General features: G+C 38.7%; 1 protein-coding gene across 2 annotated transcripts in view; it reads right to left on the bottom strand.

The window, feature by feature from the left end:
* fbxl13 (F-box and leucine-rich repeat protein 13) overlaps positions 1 to 21867 on the bottom strand; it is a 115261-nt gene that overhangs the window by 85938 nt on the left and 7456 nt on the right. For both annotated transcript variants that reach the window (XM_002933102.5, XM_031899022.1), the window contains exons 3-7: positions 19568 to 19661; positions 19324 to 19391; positions 15480 to 15634; positions 13462 to 13571; positions 8453 to 8557 (exon numbers count right to left, since the gene is read on the bottom strand). In XM_002933102.5, the coding sequence (XP_002933148.2) occupies positions 8453 to 8557; positions 13462 to 13571; positions 15480 to 15634; positions 19324 to 19391; positions 19568 to 19661 (532 nt within the window). The remainder of the gene's footprint in view (positions 1 to 8452; positions 8558 to 13461; positions 13572 to 15479; positions 15635 to 19323; positions 19392 to 19567; positions 19662 to 21867) is intronic.

The following is a 21867-nucleotide window of genomic DNA, read 5'->3' as shown; positions in this document are numbered from 1 at the left end:
GCCTTTTTGTACTTTCCATTCTTCCTTCTATTTTGATGCTAAATCCCACTTGCAAAAAAACAGCCCACAGATTGATGCTGCCACCACCATATGTTATATATTAGAGTATTGTCTTTGCCTGAACTTTATAATTTGCCCATAAAAGTACTTCCTAAATCTTCCCCTATAAGGGGGCTGCCATATTTGTGGGGCAGTAATCCATTAGCATTAGAAACTGTAATTGACAGGTCAAGAAAGGATGGCAAAACAGTCAGGTTGTGGAACTTCACTTGACAATTATTTACAAAAGCAAACCCATCAGTGAAAAAATGATCAACATGACCTATAGGGAACCTTTTATATACATTCATATTATAAAAAGTATTTTTTGAGTCAGCATCACTTCAAAGGGGTTGCTCACCTTCAATGTCCAAATTTTATAAAACCACCAAAAATGCTCTCAGCATGTTAGAGAATCAATTTTCTGTAACATTTGTTTGGCTATGAAAGGGTTAAACCAGGCTAGTAGGTATATGAGAGCATGTGTTACATACGACTTTCTTTCTTAGGATGGGCCTTGCTTAGGTGGAAGAGACCTGATCGGAGGTGAGGGTGTAGTTGACCTACCACTGACTGTAGCTGTGTAGTGCAAGTGCAGGAAATATGGACGCTCTTGCTGTTGAACTATGAACAAGTTTATTGTCAGAGACAATGCAATGCAGGGTTATCACATAATCACACACAAGCAGAGGTAGAAGTTACTTGATAATACACTCTGTGGAAGAAAAGAGGGTGTACACCGGTTTATCCCACCTCTTGGTAGAGTCTGAGTAGGGTAAATACACCTTTCAGCCAATACCCCTGTGGAGGTAGTCTGGGTAGATATATGATCCTTCAGGTTGATAACCCCTAGTGTACGAATCCTCCGGGTGAGTAGGGATCAGGGTTTTATTTTATACTAGGTGCTGACTTCTTCACTTTCCTAGAAAGTGCTATGACAAATCTGCTGTGCTTTCTAACCTCATTCACGGGGCCCTGTCCCCGACTTTCTCCAGAGGGGGGTGTCCTTTGGGGTAAAATTGCTTCTGGGGCCTAAGTTCTGCTCCCAGGCTCAATGGAGCTTTGCTTGGAAGGCAGACTGCAGCCAAAGAGGATGTCACACCCTCCTGCTAGACACTATATCAGTCTGCAGGGGGTGTGAACAACTTAACTAGACCAATAGGAAATAGTGGTTTAACTGAAACCTGAGTACAAAGGCTTTGCCCAATAACAGTAAAGATTGTGAAGAGGTAGGGTTGTAAAGCCATAGGGAGCTTAACCCTATGGGTCCCTACATTTCCATAAAAAAAGTAAAAAGGCCACTGTAAAAGCTACTTTTTATACCTGTTAAATATATTCTTCTGTCTCTCTGGTCAGTTTTCTGAAGGGATGGGAGTGGTCTATTTTGAACCTGACACACTGAGAACTTCCTATATGCTTACATCATCACATCAAGGCTTACCCTTACTTTTTTCCTATTGGACCAATTAATTTGTTGCTTGTGCACTCTAACCAGTTGCATAAATTGAAAGGTCAATGGTTAATTTCTCCCTTGCAATGGCATAGGCAAACACTCAGAACTTCACAAATCTAACATATTGTTATGTTGGATTTGTAGAACTTTGTCACAGGCACAGGAAGTAATGTCAGACTGACAGGAGACACAGCCAATAGGAGTTAAGTCTGCTGCCAGTGACATCATATAAGGAAGTAAAAAAGCAACTGTAGTGTTTATAGGACCCCCCCAGCACAGTCTGTATAGAAGCGAAGAATCAGCAGAGGCATAATTTTGAGGTGAATATCTCTTCAGTTGCCACTATTTATATGGCAAAGATTGTTCGATTAATGTGAACTGTTAGATTTGTGAATGTTGTACAAAGATGAACAATCCCTTTAAGGAATTATGCGTGTTGAAATGCAAAGGACTCCTGTTACCAACTATGTGTAGAGAATGCCTGGTTTAATAGCACAGATACAGCTTGGGAGAAGTTTCTTTTTTTTTTTTTTTTCAAATAGTGCTTCTCCAGCAGAGTCCTGCATGGAAATCCGTTTTTTCAAAGTGCAAATAGATTTTTTAATATTTCATTTTGAAATTTTACATGGGGCTAGCCATATTCTTCATTTCCCAGGGTGCCACAGCCATGTGACTTGTGCTCTGATAAACTTCAGTCAGTCTTTACTGCTGAGCTGCAAGTTGGTGTGATATCACCCCTCTCAGTGTTCCCCCCAGCAGCCAATCAGCAGAACAATGGGAGGATAGCAAGACAGCAGATCCCAGTAGATATCAGAATAGCACTCAATAGTAAAAAAAATCCATGTCCAGCTCGTGACTCCTCCAGTTATATGGAGTAGGAAAAACAATAGGCTGTCTGAAAACACTTCTAACATGTAGTACTGGCTGCTTCTGAAATCTCAGAATCAGGCACAATGACCTGAGATGCACAGCGTGCGTGTGATGTCACTTTCTCATCGCATACCCCTCTCCCCCAACCTCAACTCTGTTGCTGGATTTATGCAGGAACTCTCTAATGGCTGGGGAGATTTATTCTTAAATACACTTATTATAAAAGCACCCGAGGGCTACACCCCAAAAGTCATCGCCCTAGGAACAGAACAGGCCCTTGGGCACCTATATAAATATGGCCCTGGCTGCAGCAGGAACAGCTTCCTAAGTTTTATTATCAGAAGCATAGAAAGATTTAATTACACCATATTTAGAATTCAATATTTATTACTGAACACTGTATTTTCCTCAAAGATAATATGATTAAAGGAGAAGGAAAGGCTAATAAAGAGTTAATCACAAGCTGCAGGCATACCTTCAGTTGTCTCAATAGAGCCCTTAAGTCTCCCCATATTTCACCTGTTCAGATGATCTGAAGCCAAACAGGAAGAAAAAAACGCTGAGCTGTGTAAAGAAAGTTCCCATAATGCCTCACTCCTACACAGACATCCAGACCAAGTGAATATGCTCAGTTAATTAGACTATGAGTCAGCTTCCTGATGATTTGCTCAGATCCACATTCCTAAGGGGGGGGGGGAAGAGATCTTAGCATTCTTGAGGGAGGGGGGAACAGGAGAGAGGAGACAGCAGAGAGCTGCATGTCTCTGGCATATGAATTACAGACACAAGAAATCTTTTCACAGACAAGTCAGTGCAGCATTTCTGTGAGTGCTTATGGCTATATTTACATAGACCTTTCTGATAAAGCTTACTTAGTTTTTACATTTCTTTCTCCTTTAACAATAGAAGCTGTTGAAATAAAGAGTTGTCTGATTTGTTTATAACTCCACAGAGTGATTTGTGAGGGAAAGGGGTATATTGTCATTAATAGGCATTTTTAGAAATTGTATCCTGGAAACTCTTTTAAAGGAGAAGGAAAGGTAAAAACTAAGTAAGCTTTATCAGAAAGGTCTATGTAAATACAGCCATAAGCACTCACAGAAGTCCTCTATCAAAAGAAACACAGGATTCCTTGTCTCCTTTTTTGTAATCATATTCTTAGGGTATCTGACTTCCTCTCTCAGAAAAATCCTTCATTCCTGGGGCCAGAGTCTGCTCAGTTCTCTCCCCTCTCCTGCTCCCCCCTCCCATAAGAATTCATAAAACTCACTCCACCCACCTTTAGGAATGTGTAACGGCTAAGCTACAGGCAAGAAGCTATGAAGACCAAGCTAAAATGGCAGCTGCAATCTTAAACAAACAGAGAAAACTTCTAGGGCTCTTTACTCAGGTATGATAAAGTGTTCTTGGTGGCACTAATGTGGTGAAAATGCCAAAATGACTTTCCTTCTCCTTTAATTAAAAATTAAATAAATATTTTCTGTCTCCACTTTTATTTTCCTATAATGAAAATATACAACAAAAATTAAGATCATATCTAGTGTGACCCTAACAGAACTCCATTTAACTGCACAATTCCCAAAAGACATCAAATAGGTAAATTGATCCCCGGATATAAATTAAGGCTTAACTTTTAATTATAAAGTTAAAATCACCATAATAAATCCCATATAATTAAATTTAAAACATGCATATGGTAAAAAGTATTAATCTATTAGGATAAATCAAACAAGGTCAAAAAGTGAGAAAATAGTTGTATCCCTACCTATCATGTACTTAATGTGCTACTATCCCTTACACAGAACAATACTAATCCTCATATTTTCCCTTATTCCACTGGCAACAATTGTATCAACTTCCCCAGTGTTACATTTGAGAAATGGTAAGTGTTACCGTCCACATAAAACAGTTATAGTACTGTGCGCGAATCCCCTTACTTAGGTTTTGTTTCCCACATCACAAGAAGTACCTGGTCAGCAATCCTGTCCCGGAACACGCACCCACCCTGCTACTTCCACAAGTGTCCTAATTACACATACAGAACCCCATAAACACACAACCCCAGGATCCTTATACCCACGCTCTTAAAAACCTCATCAACACCCTTCACCCCATCAACACCCTTCAACAACCTCCCCCCTTGTAACCATTGTTACAGGATCGCTTAAGTAGTGATTTCTAGATACCGGGCACTTCTTGTGATGTAGGAAACAAAATCTAAGCAAGTTTTAAATTTGATAAAATGGGATTTAATATGGTGATTTTAATGTTATAATTAAAAGATAAGTCTTAATTTATATCCTGGAATCTATTTACCCATGTGATGTCTTTTGGAAATGGTGCAGTTATCTGGAGTTCTGTTAGTTCTGTGACCCGTGTGGCAACTAATCTCCCCAAAATGCCATCCCACCGGCGAGAATGTAAATCGCCGTAGGGATGGCATGCGCAGCGTGGTGATTTGCCAAAGTCATGAAAGTTTCCTCTCAAGGCAACATCTGACTCTATGCTTTTCAGATATGTAGGCCCATATAGAAATACTGATATTTCCATTTTACCAGTAGTAACACAGTAGCCTATAGGCTTTAATTTAAAAAAAGACAGCAGACATTAAACACTAAACAATGGGTTAGGCATCTTTACACCCAACAATACACCAGAGACACTGTACCCCACCCAGACCCTGTTTTATGATATCAAGAAATCTTTCTCCCTCTATCTGAGAGGGACCTCCATTGCAGACACAAGCGCTTGGAATAGCTAGACAGCACATACACTATCCTAGGTTGGGGGAGTCTGGTCTACAAAAAATCACCTGTGGTGTCACCTAAGTCAATATTTTGGATTAGCACTAAGGAAAGATTACTAAATCAGATCAAAGCAGAAAGCTGTATATGAGTGGTACGATGGCACACCCAATGCTATTCATAATAGAGCTGGGTCACACTCACACACTGCTCTGTCTGCACCCAACTAGGGCTAGTGGCTCCCAACTGCTATATGTATTACCTGGCAGCCCAACTGTGCCATGCTCATTCCTAGCTACACTTTGACACTGACAACCCAGCTACCCTACTGGAAGCCTTATATTTTGATTTAATTAAAGGGCTCAAAAATGCATTATACAGGTCATGTAAATACCCGAGACCCTAGTCACAGTCCTAACGGCCACAAGGAAAGAATGGGATCAAGCCAAGAAATTACTAGACCCTCATTTCAGTAACATATCACCAGAAACCCCAATATGGTTTAATAGCTCACTTACCCACTTCAAAAACCTATTAAACCTCCTTGTTTAGGCAGCAGCAGGAGTGAGAAGAGTCAAACACCTCCTACAAAATGGCGCTTTTTTCATAAAAACACAGATGGTGGCCAAAGAAAAATTACCAAATATACCTATGCCTATATGCAGACGTTTAGGTCCTCCACACTTTCCAAGAGCAATTTCAAAATAACCCTTAGTGTATACAATACACCACACTTGAAAATACTCAAGATAACTGGGAAGAAATAACAGATACTATGCAAAAACCCCTCATCAATGCCAGAGACAGGCTCATATATTTTTAGATTTTGCATCAAATAGGTCTTACTCCACTAAAGCTGTACCATATGGGGAAATTAGCCTCCCCCAATTGTCTCAGGTGTAAAATGGGAATAGGGACCTTTATTTACTTGATTTGGAAATGTTGTCATATCCAGAGCTACCTGAAAGTCCCCAAAAGAAGTACTGAAAACAGAAAAATCCAGGGCACACCAAAATAAAGAAATCAAAATTTGTTTAGCAAAAATCCCAATGACTTTTGACCCCAATATTGCAAAAGCCTTGTAATCGCATGTTCTGAACCAGGTGAATCTCATAATCGCATGAGAATGCTGACTGGGAACATGCAAATGAACGGCTTGCAGAGTTTTCATGCATTTTGTGTGGCAGGTGATTTCATATGTCAACAAAATGCACTATGTGCAATGAATTTATAATCACTAGTAAGGGCCATTACCATTATGATATATTTAGCTAATTTAAGCTTCTCTCCCAATGTTTACTTCTTTTTACACAATTCTCCTTAATCTGTCCTCTCACATCCAGTAGTGTAACTACGTTATAACTGCCACTACCACCTATTCAAAAGCAACAATGATTGAGCTGATATCAGAAATGCAACAGCTGTTAATTGATATCACTGCATGGCTTCCTTACACCCTCAATATTTATGACACTTTCCTTTCTGTTAGTCTGAATCAAATACGTATTATAAACAATTAAATGAATGGCCGGGAATGTGACCTAGACACAGAGATATGATTTCTTATCATTGAGGAGCATGGTCGAAAGAAACCAACAATTTGTTTAAATCGCTTAAGAAATATTTGTAAATGTAAAGTAAGAAAAATATTTTATTTTATCATATGTATCTGACCTGCTCCATTCTATCTTTATATATAGAAGAATCTATTGAATGTATTGGAAATATAAAGTGAAATATAAGTTTCAAATGCAAAGTTAAATCTAACAGCTTTATAAGAAATATAAAACATATTGCTTGGGCAGCTTTCAAGTAAAGCATTCATTCTAATAAGAGACATCCATACCAGACACATGTATTTCACATCAGAATAAATTCACCAAAATGGACATTATAATACACAACAGTGTAGGCGTGTGCACTGCTACTTACACACAGGCCAATCCTAATTCATACAGCCTCTACTGAAATTTACACTTCGTTCACACTATCAGGATTGATCAAATGACTGCACCAGGGGAGCTTCGGCCATGACGTGAGATGAGAAACTCGCCTCAGGCGGCAGTGCCCCTGAAGTTACCAGGAGTGGCAAAAAGCCACTCCTAGTAACTTCAAGAGATGAGTGTCACAAGTACTGGGAGATTGTTGGTACTAGAAGTCTTTGGGCTTCCTCATATTACAGTCAGTAACAACAATATTCCTCTCTCTGCACTATCTATGCGCCCACCCTCAGCACCCCTCCAATGCAAAAAACTTAAGAATTGAGGTGCGAGGGGGGCCGCACTTGCAACCAAAGCACCCCTGGAATGAAAAATAATCACTTATGAATATATACCTACTGTCCATATAATTTCAAAAAGGTCTAGTTACAGCACACTGTATACAAAATTTCACATGTGCTTTCTTTGTGACTTATTGTTTACGCTTGATTACCTTATAGCAATTACAACAAAATTGAATAGCACAATAATATATACTATCATCTAATAAAGTAGTATGGAACAAAATGGCACCCACAAAGAGTTTGTTGTCCAAAATTCTGTACTTTTATGAGAAATATGGAATATATTTAATACAGAAAACACCATACCATAGAAGGCACTATAACAAAGTTCTGCCTAAAGAAGAGGTGTGTGTAATTCAAAGTAAAAAAAAAAAAAAATCAAGTGCAAAATGCTGTAGGTAAATAAACAGCACCCAACCTTAAACCGGAAAGTGGGTGATTTCACTGAGCTGTTGAAGTCATGCGCTTAAAGGAGAAAGAAAGGTCGAATGTTAGGCACCACCCCCCAGTGTTTGTAATCGCTTATCTGATACCCCAGGGGGGGTCTGGGGTACGTGCTCTTTCTTCTCCTGCCTTTGCGGCATTAGCGCATGCACAATAGAGTGAAAAGTCGAACTTAAACAAGAAAGTCATCTTTTTCATTCTATTGCAAGTTCGCAATAGAGATAGAAGAGTGAAGGGAGAGGTTCTCTCAGTCCCATGCCCAGTGCAGTTTTCTGATAACAGAAGCAACGGCCCTGTGTATTATCAGTGATTACAATCACCCCCCAGTAATGGTAACCTTCCTTCTCCTTAAAAAAGATTCTATACTTTCCACAAGAGATCTAAAGCCAATAAGGGTATATAGCATTGCCTAATGTAATTTATGTAATGTTTTATGTAATGTAATATCAGTAGATTACTCTTTTTATATAATTTTATGCACATCTATTAAGGAAATCTTGGGCAGGGCTAGGTCTGTCCAAATTTATTTCTATATCAGTAGAGGTTTTTTTTCTCTTAATAAATATATATTTCACATTTGACATAAACTGTTCTTAAAGCATTTTAAAGGTACTGTACCTTGAGAACTGCTTTTGGTGGCAGCTGTGAGACATTATCTTCACCTTCTCTAAGTGGAGAAGAATTAAAATTTCCATAATCGTCCATGTCTCCTCTTTCCAAACGCTAGGGAATATCAAAATAAAAATCTATGAAATTTAAATACATTTTTATGGCATTTACTGTTTAATGAATAAATGCTATTATGCAGGGAAAAGGCTCACAATCCACTTTAAGTTGTGTTCTTACATTTTACTGATTATTTTTTATAGGTGATGATACACTAAACTACTTAGTAGAAGCTACTTGTCATGGTTACTAAATACCAGAAAATACCCTGTCATAGACAATTCTGATAATTACCTCTGCTAAAACACACAATTAGACAATTATCAGTAAATGATCAGCATTGTCTATTTTTGTAGTCGTGAGAAGTACCGTATTTTTCACCGTATAAGACGCACTTTTTCTTACCCAAAACTGGGGGGGAAAAGTTTGTGCGTCTTATACGGCGAATGCGTCTTCCTCTATGTGCCACTGCTCTGTGCCGCATACTCGCTTGTATAAGGTTGCTCCCGTGCGTACTGACGTCACACGCACAGGGCGCAACCTTATAAAAGCACAGAAGCAGCTGGGAGCCGCGGCACAGAGAGGAAGACACCACGAGAGCCGGAGGCCGCTGGGGGGAAATGAAAGGTGCTTGGGGGCCCGGGGGGGAAGCTGAAGTATGCTGTGGGTGCCGTGGGGGAGCTGGAGGATGCTTGGAGGCCCTGGGGGACGCTGAAGGATACTTGGGGGGGGCCCAGGGGGAAGCTGAAGGATACTTGGGGGGGCCCTGGGGGAAGCTGAAGGATACTTCTGGGGGAAGCTGAAGGATACTTGGGGGGCCCTGGGGGAAGCTGAAGGATACTTGGGGGGGGCCTGGGGGAAGCTGAAGGATACTTGGGGGGGCCCTGGGGGAAGCTGAAGGATGCTTGGGGGGGGCCCTGGGGGAAGCCCAGAGACAATTAACTTTATACAGTTGATATAAAATATTTTACTACAGTATTTGCTTCAGAATCTTTTTTTTCTAGATTTTCCTCCTTTAAAATTGGGTGCGTCTTATATTCCGGAGCGTCTTATAGGGCAAAAAATACGGTAGCTGCTAATAATAACTCCATGTGTCTTTACCTAAGGTGTTGATAAAATATAAGTAAAAACTATATGAAGCAGAAGTTTATGTCCGTTGACAGCCTAGTAGGTTTATTTACAATGTTTATGTTGTGGCACCTTTTAATGTGCTCCCACAAGTAGGTATATAAACTGTAGAGATTACAGGTAGTGGTCCCACTGGGGGATAGACCTTTGAATACACTTTACCTTCCAGACACCCAAAACAAAGGCACAGACAGCTCAATGCAGTATATCTGGCCCTTGGCTGGTTTATTTAAGGCTTCCTAAATCCTAAACCTGTCCAGCTAACTTTCTCTCTTCACTGAGTCTTATGTAAATTCTGTATCACAAGCAGCTCAACTTCAGCTCTCTCAGCTATTTCCTAGTCTAGCGTGAAACTTCACCCCCTTTTCTATGCTGAGTTCTCCTTCACTCCATGATTATGAAGATGGTTGAAGAGGAGCCTACTGTGCATGTCTGATTGATTTCCATTGGAGCAGCGACAGTAAGCATGTGCAGCAGACACCTCTTTGATTGTCTGTAAGAGGGGTATATTTATCAAAGCGTGAAGTTAGAGCTTGCCATAGTCCACTAGAGTGAAATTCCACCACTCTCCATTCAGTTCTATGGGATTTTTAAGAGAGTATATCAATAAGTGAAAAGTTCACCAATTTATTAGTATGCCTTTAAAAAATTCCATAGAAATGGCAGAATGTCACTGTAGTGGAATGTGGCAAGCTCTAACTTCACTCTTTGATAAATATACCCCACAGAGAGAAGGACAGCTCAGCATAGAAAAGTTGGCGGAGCTTCATTCTCAAGTAGAAAGTAGCTGAGAGAGTTGAAGTTGAGTTGCTTGTTATACAGAATGAGAAAGTGCAAGGAGAAAGGTATGTTATTTAGGGGGCTGTATAGAGTCTTCTATTATAAAAGGTGTCATCCTAAAGGCACAATTATCTATACATTTTTAGGCTGTCCTGCCACAATATCTACACTGGAAAATGCATTAGTCTCACACTCTGAATACTAACATGATATTGAGCTGCTGGATGTATGCATTTAAAGCCATCAAAATGCACCACTGCATTTAGGAAAAATACCTATGTGCAAGCATCATTATTGAAAGTAAAGGTTATTCTTAGCCCAATAATGAGGACTGTGAATTCACAGAATTCACGGCACACTGTCCTAGCTGTTTCTTACTAGATACATACTTATTTAGCCAGCACAATTCGTGATTGTTCAGGTCTGGCACTGCCTTACGCATCCTGCACCAAAAGAGAAAAATAACCACATTCTGGATAGCTTAGAAGAGCTCTGCCCTTTGTGGCCCAAGCCTAAACTATAATTTGATTCTATGAAAGACATTACAGACTGTCAAGTGCAACCAATAACCCCCACAGATGCAGTCAAAGTGAATATTATATTTAAATACATGTTTTGTTTTAATAAATGTTTAGTTTAAAAGCTACAGACCAGGATCAGCACTGCTACTTCTGCTCTCTCCTTTGTTTCTGTAGGTGACTTCCCAGACCAGGACTTGCCAGGCAGCCGAATAAAAAAAGTTCACACTAAACTGGTTCAGTGCATGACTTTCCCTGTTTTATTTGTATATACCATTGGCTGGCAAAATTCAGTCAATCAGATCAATCAAATGCAAATAAAGCAGGAGAGGGAAGGCATGCAAAGTAACTATTTCAGTGTCAAGTTCCTGTTTTGCCTAATAAAAGAAAACATAATTCTAAGCAACTTTTCAAAATGAATTTATTAAAAATTTGTAGTGCTCTAAAAGTTATTCGTAAATGTAATTGCTAGTGAAAGCTGCATTTTCTCCAGGAAGACAGGTCTGTTAGTTTGCTGGCTTGTGTTACATTGTTTCAAGTGCCAGAGCCACCAGGGCAGAGAATAGAAAAGGACAGACAAACACTACATTTAATGGCAGTTATATTTACAAATAACTCAAAAACCATAACAAATTTGTAATGAATGTATATTACAAAGTTGCTTAGAATAATGTTTTCTTTGATTAGGCAAAACATTATTTTTGGGGTTGACATGCCCTTTAAATAATAAAGATGAATTTTAAAAAATGTTTTTTTCTGACAGGGGCTCTTTAAATTCAGACTATTGTCTTAAGTCGATCATCCCCTTTAATTTCATAATTTTTCCCATCTCATGTTTCTTCAGAAACAGCTAAGAAAGCTTTGATATATTAGTCCCTGTTAACAACTTACAGAGCTAAACAGCTCTCTTTGCTTATGAACATTTTTAGTTAGTAAAATGTTACAGATTCTCTGGAAATTACTTCATCAGACTTGTTTAAGATTATCATTACCCATCTGTCTACTGGTTTCATGTGCCAATTTTTAAATTGTGTGTTTTCCATTAATTTGCTTTGCTACACTATATATCCCTTAATTAAGGACACCGTCAAATCTCTGAGGGACTGATTCTTTACACACCAAGTAACTGCATAGAAACCAAAGTAATGGTTTCACTTCTAACCTGAACTGGCCTGCGCAGCTGGCTACATTTACATACTAAATAATGTACCTATGATTTGGACAAAAAAAAAAAAAAAAAAAAAAAGCCTATAACAAATTTTAAAGCATCTGAGAGAAATTGCAGATCCCTTCAAATCAATTGCTTATACAAGTGTAAGGCTAAGGGCACACAAGGCAGATGATCCGCTTTTCTCAGCCTCCATTTTGTATGCAGGCTGAGAAAAGCAGATGTGCTCCCATACACAGTTCCGTATAATTCCATTTTGTATGCAGGCTGAGAAAAGCAGATGTGCTCCTATACACAGTTCCGTATAATTCCACAGACAGATACCGAGTAGGCCTCTGAGCAGCTACATTGAGTGGAGTTTGGCCTGAAAAAAATGCAGGATGAGAAAAGCTGATCATCTGCCACTCAAGTCAAATACACTCAAGTCAAAACTCAAGTCACCAGTTAGTGCCTACCATAATGGATCCAACCACTAAACACACTGGGGGTCATTTCTAAACACTAGGCAAATATGCCCATGGGCAGTAACCCATGGCAACCAAATAAAATGTTGCATTCATTGTTTTATCTGCAGCTGGCTGAAAAAAGCCAATCACTGATTGATTGCTATGGGTTACTGCGCAAATTTGTCCAGTGTTGATAAATTAGCCCCCTCCGTCACCAGTATATTTATAGTATATCTTCACACTTTCACCTTGTTCCTGTCCTCAAACAATGACATAACAAATGTCTTAAAAGGGAAAGGTACAACTGTTATATTGGTTCTTTTTTTATTGTTTTCTTTTTTCATTTTTCCTTTGCTGTTATTTTTAATAACTCTGAATGATCACAAGAACATTAAGTCCGACAATGTGCTTAATATACAAAAAGTTATACATGTAAAACTTTAAAACAAATGTAACAATGAAACATGTAAAAAATCAATAAAAACAAAAGTTTACAAAAAAAAAGGGAAAGGTACACCATGAGCAGAAAACTGATACAAATTATGATTACTAAGACTACCTATTACGAGCACACTAGCTCTTTTTTATTGGTTGAGAGTATCAGCTTGCCATACATGTACCACTAATAATTCTGCAATACTATCAGTCACTGAAGTCATGAAAACTAAAGAAAAAACATGTATCTTGCTTGTAGAATCTAGATGGTAATCGTAAGATGCTTTCACTCTACAGTCACTTTAAGTGTACCTTCAGATAAAAAGGAGAGCCACGTTTATGGAAAGTTTCTCTTGTGTTTACACTGTCAAGCAACACCAGTGTATTTTTAGACTGTGGATCTAAGATAAGAATTCCTGGTTCTCTATTTGTTGTCTTTAAATATATGAGACAATGTCAACAGTGCATGGGCCTTTTAACACTTACCTCAAAATATTCCCTTTTTTTTTTAGAATCCTGGGTTTCTGCATGCCATGCTTTTAAGATCTTCTTCATAAATGCATCATTGAACACTTTCTTTATTTTAGTGGCTGCCACTAGGAAAATCAAGACAGATTTTATGATCATAAAAATTAAGCAAAACAGTTTATGCTCTGGAAGTTGTATTTATGTAAAGATAACTGCTGCTTGCTACTTGGTCAGGCAAAACTGGAATTGTAAGTGGTGCAAAAATCAAATATTTATAGCCTTCACTGATGCCAGTGTGTTGCCTGATTATAAGCCCACTCTTCAAGTTCCAGTTAGTGCTTGTTTTGTATTGTTTACTAACTATTCCTGAAGAATTTCATGACCTGAGCCTGGACTTTTGACCACAACTTGCAATTTGTAACTTGCTATCACACTTTACGGACCTTGCCTGTCAAGTTGGCCCTCGCTTCTCCCACTACCCACCAGTATCTGTCACCAGAACCTTCTGCCTTTTCATTCCTTACTTCCCAAAGCTGAAGCTAGCGGTCCTGATTATACTCTTTAAAGCCATACAACACTAGCACTACAGTACATATTTTTGTTGACTTAAAGATATATCTAGTTATATGGTTCATAAGCCATTAGTCTTTGTTGTGTTATGTAACAACTCAAAAGAAACAAGAAAAAACAAGGGAAAGAAAAACCCACGTGTTCTCTTTTTTCTGTTTGTTTCCACAATAAAAATGCCTGGGTACTATTAAATTGTATATACAGCATTAGGACATTGAACACAGGGCTGTTTAGGAAACATGTTTTTAAAACAGTGCAAAACATGGCATTACAGTACCTAAAACTGTTTTCCACAAACCAACATTGCAACTGCTTTACAAGCACTCATTCCTGTCAGGCATTAGTTGCAAGAACAGCCATCAATTTTTTTTTTCATGTGACTATTTACTAACAGGCACTAGTAAGAGTACATGTCAAGTGACTGTACTGTTGGTCTATCGTGGGCTGCTTCAGGTGCTACAGTTTCTGAGCTATTAAAAATGTGACAAGTTAAGTGCCCAAAACAGCCCTGTGCCCCATTACCCTTATCCTCCACAAACCATTTACTAGCGGTTGGGCTTTTTCTCTGCAACATCCTTGTTTGACATTAGCCTTACATTAGCCACAGGCTTTGCAAGCAACAGTGTAGTAACTGTTAATCAGATATTCTGATAATGAGCCATTAAATTTTTTTGTGTGGGACAGCAGCTTTTATGCTGACCATATAACTAGATTCCCTGTATTAAAGCAATAAAGTGCTTTTGTTGTTTGCTAGAAAGCAAATACAAATGCATAATGTACCAGGAAATTCCTCTATGCCAGCAGGAAAAGAGATTTTCCAGAATTTCACTCAATTTACATATTATTACACATTCTTGTTAGGCAAAACTTTAAAATCTGTATTCTCATGACAATGTTTAAAGGACAACAATACCTTCGGAATGAATACTTAATCAACATATATACATATATGTATATATACATACTGCATATATATAGCATTGTGAAGTGCTATGCTTTAATATATAAAATCAATTCTATGGAATAACCTTGCAATAAACTGCTATATACAATGAAAAACAGACCCAGAGATATAAATATATGTACATTTTAAAACATTTTAAATACATTTATAATTGTATTAATAGATATGTGCATGAAAACAGCAACCATTTATTATGTATTAATTGCTCTTGGAACCCAAGGATCATGTAGTTTTAGGATAAAAATACATTTTTCCAGAATTCCCTTACTCTAATCCCCTCCACCATGACTAGGCTAAAACCAAGCAGAAGTGTGTCAGTGAAACCCCATAAAAAGTTAATTTTTGCTTGCTCTACTTTAGTTGTGCCATTTTATTTCCTTTCACTAATGTAAATGGCAGCTGAGTATTTTTTTCTTACAAAAATCAACGGGCTTTGACATTAGTGAAAGGAAATAAGATGGCACAACTTTTAGGGCATAAGAACAGAACAAATAAAACTTACCTGACTGTTGTTGTTTGCGATATTTCACCCAATAATCCCACTGTCTCACTATGGATCGTAATAATGTGTGTGCGTGATGATTATCTGCAACCTGCAGTTTGAGATTCAGCTCCTGCTTCCTTGCTTTTCTCATTGAGCAGTATTCTATCCATGCACTGAAAAAGTTAGGTAAATATTTCATTAGCTCTTTAGACAACCACTGAAAGCATGGAACATAATCTTGTAATTCAACTCCATAGACATAAAAGGGTAGGTTAGGGTCCCCAACCTTTTTGACATGTGAGCCACATTCAAAAGGGCTGAGAAGCAACACAAGCAGGAAAAAAGTTCCTGGAGGTGCCAAATAAGAGCTGTGATTGGCTATTTGGAAGCTCAGTGTAGACTGGCAACATACATAAAACTTGCCTTTAAGCCAGGAATTCAAAAGTAAGCCCCTCCATTAATGCCACTGGAAGCAATATCCAAGGGGTTGGTGAGCAACATGTTGCTCACAAGCCACTGGTTGGGGATTACTGATGTAGACATTGATATTCTGACACAATTTGCAATTTTTGCAACTGGCCTTCATTTTTTTTATTTCTTATGGTTTTTCAGTTATTTAGCTTTTTGTCCAACAGCTCCCCATTTGTTATTTTAGCAGCTATCTGGTTGCTAGGGTCTTATTTACCCTAGCAACCAGGCAGTGGTTTAAACAAGAGATTGGAATATAGTAGAGGGCCCACATAGAAAGATAAGTATTAAAAAGTAACAATAATAATACATTTGTAGCCTTACAGAGGAATAGTTTCTGGCTGCTGGGCTCAGTGACCCTCGTTTGAAAGCTTGAAAGAGGCAGAGAAGAGAAGGCAAATAATTGAAACAGCTATACAAAATAAATAATGAAAACCAATTGCAATTTTTGTAGAAATAGGTAATTCTGTAACATACTAAATGTTAACTTAAAGGTGAACCCCCCCTTTAAGCCAACAAACCAACATCTGTAAGATACAGTGTCACCTTATTTCATACACTAAGTAGTACTGTGATGGACTCCAAGCAAATATTACAAATACTGTACCCTGGATAAAAAGAGGTTGTTTTAAATTAGATGGACTGATTTACTCATACTTTTAGCCAGGCAAACATACGAATGGGTCAAATATTCTTGGTAGCCTCAAAGCCATCATGTGAATAAAAGTCGGTTGCCTATGTAAAAATATTCACAGACAACAGAAGACCTAGTGCCTATAATGCATCTGTGACTGCTGTTGCTGGAAAGAAAATTTTCAGGAACTAAAGGTCCCCATACACGGTAAGATCCGCTCGCTTGGCGAGATCGCCAAGCGAGCGGATCTTCCCCCGATATCCCCACCTACGGGTGGGCGATATCAGGGAGCTTGAAGTTAAAAAAAAAAAATCCGATTGTTTGGCCCTGGGGCCAAACAACCGGATTATGTAGGCGGCAATGGGGCAGTCGGTTCGGGGGCCGCATCAACGAGCCGATGCGGCCCCCGATACGACTGAATCTTTTAACCCGGCCGATCGATATCTGGCCAATTTCAGGCCAGATATCGGTCGGCCAGCCCGCTCGTTTCTGCTCCTACACGGGCAGATAAGCTGCCGAGTCGTTCCAAGGGACCAATATCGGCAGCTTCTATCGGCCCGTGTATGGGGGCCTTTACACTACTGTGTTACTGTGGTAGAGTGTTGAAATCTATCAATATGTTGCTACTTTCAGGTCTGTTGTCAGAGTGCAACATCACACATCATCAATTTAGGAATTCTCAAACAGCTGCAGTTAAAACAATGTAAGCAAAAATTAGGTTAGTTGACATAGTTACTGTCCGGGAAAATGTGCCCAGTGTAGATAAATAAATTTCACTCTGTCCAGGCTTCCTTACCTTACAATGCAATGACACCACCTATGTAGACTCCATATAACTATAGGGGCATCTGGTATGGTTTGACAACAAAGTAAGTTTGTATATGTGGGTGAAAATAGAAGATGAGCTTATATTTTAAGGGTTATGGCACACAGGGTGTATTCTCTGCATATAAACACTGTTATCAATGTTTCCAAAGCGATTTGTGAACAAAAAATAGAATTTTGCGTGAAAACACATAACCTATTCCTCTCAGTCACCCACTCAAAAAAGACTTTCTGGAGCTAGGTTCAATCCTCCAGGTTATATGGAGATCACAAGCTTCCTACTGATACCAAACTTAAACATCTTATAGGCAACAGCTAGTAGGAATTTCTTCTGGGGCCGGATTATCCGACACCCCTTATACTTGGAATCATTCTGATGGCCACCTATTAAATACAAGCACAAAGCTTATATTTTGTTGATGATATTTGGTACTGGAAAGTACAAAAATGATATTGCAACTGTAAACCCTATTAGTTTGAGAAAGGTCATAAAATTACATCTTCCTGTGTTCTTCAGCATACAAACTGATTCCACCTTGCCCAGTGGCACAACTACATAAACGCAGGTTTGAAAATCCCAGACAAATTGGGCTAAAATACAATCACTTGGCAGCCTCATGTCAATCACTGGATAAAAAAGGCCTATCCAAGGCTGTCTGGAGAGGACTGCATTAATGTGCTGATGAGTCCTTGGAGCGTGTGTACATTTGAGCTCCAAAATAAAACCTTCCCAAACAAGTGGATCTTAAAGTGATACTGACACAAAAAAACTATTCTTTAAAATATGAATGTATATAAAAAGTAGTTTAATTCAGGTATCTTTTTAAAGGGGATGTAAAGGCAAAAAACAACATTGCATGTACTGATTGTAAACTTACAAAGAAGCATATTTGCAATTAAAATTTTTTTTTTACAGTTTCTTTTAAATAACCGGTTCTGTGCAGCTGACTTCATTTCTTGTCTCCTCTTCCTCCTGAAGCTGTGTACAGGAATCCTTTCCCGGCTGGCCAGCCAGACTAGAAAGAAAGATATCAGTGCTGCTCTGCATTCTGCAAGGGCAGGGAAGCAGAGTGGGGTTGTCTGCTCTAGCTATACGCATTAAAGGAATAGTTAAGGAAAGTATAGCAGTAGTTAGCATTGTTATAGTTGCTCTATGAGCGAGAGGCAGAATTAGGCTATTTAGAAGGGCATCTCAAGGCCCCAACAAGGAGGATAGAGGGTTAGTATCATTGTGGTGTAAAGACCGCTAGCACAGGAACATAAGTGGCCTAGCTTAGGGTAGAAAGGTTGCTCTGTGAGCAAGATATCACTGCAAGCCCTTTTCTGCTGAGTGTAGGATCACCAAGACAGGCAGTACTGCTTCTAAGGAGGAAGTTTATTAGATGTGTCTCACCAGTGAGGGGTACCATCAATTGGGAAAAGTATTGAGTGAGTACCAAATTTCTTTTATAATTGTTACAATTGCTGGATAGCAGCCTGCTTTGGATAACAAAGAAGTTAATTTGTCTGAAGCAACCCCTGGATTGCTGTTATTTTCACACCTTGACAATCTATCTAAGAGTAAAGGGATAAAATAATATCATTATACAGTGTGGGGAGTTCTGGGAGTTTCCCACAGCCCAGGGGTACACTGTCAGTGTATCACACTTTTAGACGCTCTTTCAGGTGTGCTACATATATAAACACAAGTCCCTGCATGCAGCCATATAACTATATAAATGTCAGTGGAGCTTTGTTTGGTGCTCCTGCATTTATAAGAGGGAACATATAATTTTAACAGATCATAATCCAAAAAGGCATAAATGTGCAGTGGTGTTGATGCTTTTAATTCAGATCACAGCACTATAAATAAATGACACTTATACAGAGCTAGCAATAAACATTTCTTAAGGTACTTTGTAATTCATCAAGCTTGTCAAGCAGTACAATACTTACTTAAAATACAGCTTCTGCAGATTGTTGATATAAAATGAGTAAGCTTTCTTGAGTAATTCTGAAGACACCTGCAATATAAAATATAGGAAAATTAAGAAATGGAAATCTTCCAGTTTATATGCTTTAAATGCTTGATTGCTATATAAATTTGAGACACAAAACTAAAATGTGACTGCACCCTCTAGTGAAAATAAAGAGAAGTTGAAACTAAGATGTAAGACATACAGGGCCGCCTGTTACTTACCAGTTGATCTTCATCTCTTCCAAAAAGATATTCTAGATAGCTTCCTGTCATTGCCTTAAATTTAGGTTTTTTTGCTTCTTCTATAAATGCATCCCTGTTGGATAATTAATGACATTGAATGCTTAATCTGGCAAAATAAATTACTAAAACCAGTTCTTGAGATCTTAAAAACTGTGACACACGAGATTTGTCGCCCCGTAAATAATTTCCTCTATTGGTGGTGACTAATCTCTTCTAATGCTTTCATATTGGCAATAATGTAAATTGGCGGTAGAAAATACATATGTTTTGCCTCAGATTTCCAAAGTTGCCTGAAGTTTCCTTGCGAAAGCCAAAACAACGCATATGTTTTCCTACTGGCAATTTATGTTCTTCTTGGTAGGAGAGCTTGTCAGGTAAATTAGGAGAGCTTATTGCATGTTCTGAAAATTATGATATAATTGGTATCACTGAGACCTGGTGGGATGAAATTTGTGACTGGGCTGTGAATTTAAATGGTTACACCCTATTTATGAAGGATATAGGGATTAGAGATGGTAGAGGAGTTTGTCTGTATGTAAAACCAGAATTAAAGCCTTGCGCTAAAACATTTACCAGGAACAGCAGTGGGGAGGGTGTTAAATCCCTTTGGGTAGATTTTTCAGCAGGGCTTAAGGTTACAAAGAAACTTATCATTGGTGTATGGTTTAAACCTCTCCGTATAAATGAGGAGAATGAAGCCCAGCTGCTATAATAAATTTAGGAGGACTCACAACTAGTCAAGTTGTTATTATGGGCGACTTTAATTATCCAGAGATTGACTGAAGTAATGGGGTGGCCAAGCAGAAAAAGTTAGCAGGTTTGTAAACATGCTAAATTACAACTTTTTATTTAAGGCAGTTCAAGAACCTACTAGAAAATATTCTCTTTTGGACCTGGTAATAACTAATAAAGCAGAACTTATCTCTAGCATTTATGTGGGTAAGCATTTAGAGAAAAGTGGTCATAACATGGTCTCCTTCGAGATTATGTTGCAAAGACAGCTCTATAAGGGAGTGACTAAAATTTTAGATGTGCAATATTTCTCAGTATAAGGGTATATCTGCAACATATTAACTGGGAAAGGATTTTCACAGGGTTAAACACAGAAGGAAAATTATATATCTTAAAAATGTTGTGTAAGTATATATGTCATTATCATCCCCTTGTAAGCAAGGAGAGACATTGCAAAGCAAAACCTTTATGGGTTGATAAAAGTGTTAGTGTCAAGGTTGGTAAGAAAAAATGTTCAAAATTCAAGTTAGCTGCACTTTCATCAAGCACAAGGAAGCCAATAAAGCATGTAAAAAAACAAGCAATGAGATGGGAATGGTTATTGCAGCAGGAGTAAAATGAATCCAGAATTATTTTTTAAATAAGTAAATAGTAAAATAAATGAAGCAAGAAAAGGTGGGACCCTTGTTATCACAGGGGAGTCAGTCGGTTGATGAGAACAGGGGAAAAAGCAAAAATTCTGAACTCTTATTTTCTTTAAAGGACAAGGAAAGGCAAAGTCACTTGGGGGTGCCAAAATGTTAGGCACCCCCAAGTGACTTTAATCGTTTACCTTGTACCCCGGGCTGGTGCTCCTGTTAGGAGAAAACAGCACCAGCCCGGGGTACCTGGAGCGATGCGCTTCCTCCTCCCTTCCGACTTCTCTGTTAAAGTTCGGCTTTTCACTGTACTGCGCATGCACGCGCTCGCGAACCAGGAAGAAGGAAGCGCTGCAACTACCCCGGGCTGGTGCTGTTCTCTCCCAACAGGGGCACCAGCCCGGGGTAAAAGATAGGCGATTAAAGTCACTTGGGGGTGCCTAACATTTTGGTACCCCCAAGTTACTTTGCCTTTCCATGTCCTTTAACCCTTTTACTGCCAGCCATTTTGGTCAAAGCGGAACTTGTATTGCCAGACAGTTTTTGAACATTTTGCACTGTTTCACTTTAGGGGCCTTTCCTCGGGGGGACTTTTAGTTTACCCAGGAAAACAATATATCGTTTTTTTCAGAACAACCTAAGCTTTCAAAATATGGTAGAATTTTTGTGTAATTCCAATTCTGTAACAAGATATAGGCTTCTAAATGTCTAAAAATGCAAAAAAAAATCAAATTTTCCATAATATAATCACACATACTAGAAACAAAAATTATTTTATGCACGAATATACAACTGATTTGGAAAGTCCCATGTCTCCTGAACGTGCCAATACCAAATATATATAGTTTTATGGAGATTTCTCACTTGTATAGGTCAAAAACTCCCAGCAGTACACTACCAAATTTCCAA

Source organism: Xenopus tropicalis, chromosome 3 (assembly GCF_000004195.4).
Source record: "Xenopus tropicalis strain Nigerian chromosome 3, UCB_Xtro_10.0, whole genome shotgun sequence".
NCBI classification, from domain to species: Eukaryota; Metazoa; Chordata; class Amphibia; order Anura; family Pipidae; genus Xenopus; species Xenopus tropicalis.
Note: the sequence above shows the minus strand (reverse complement) of the source record. Positions and strands in the feature narration are given on the sequence as shown.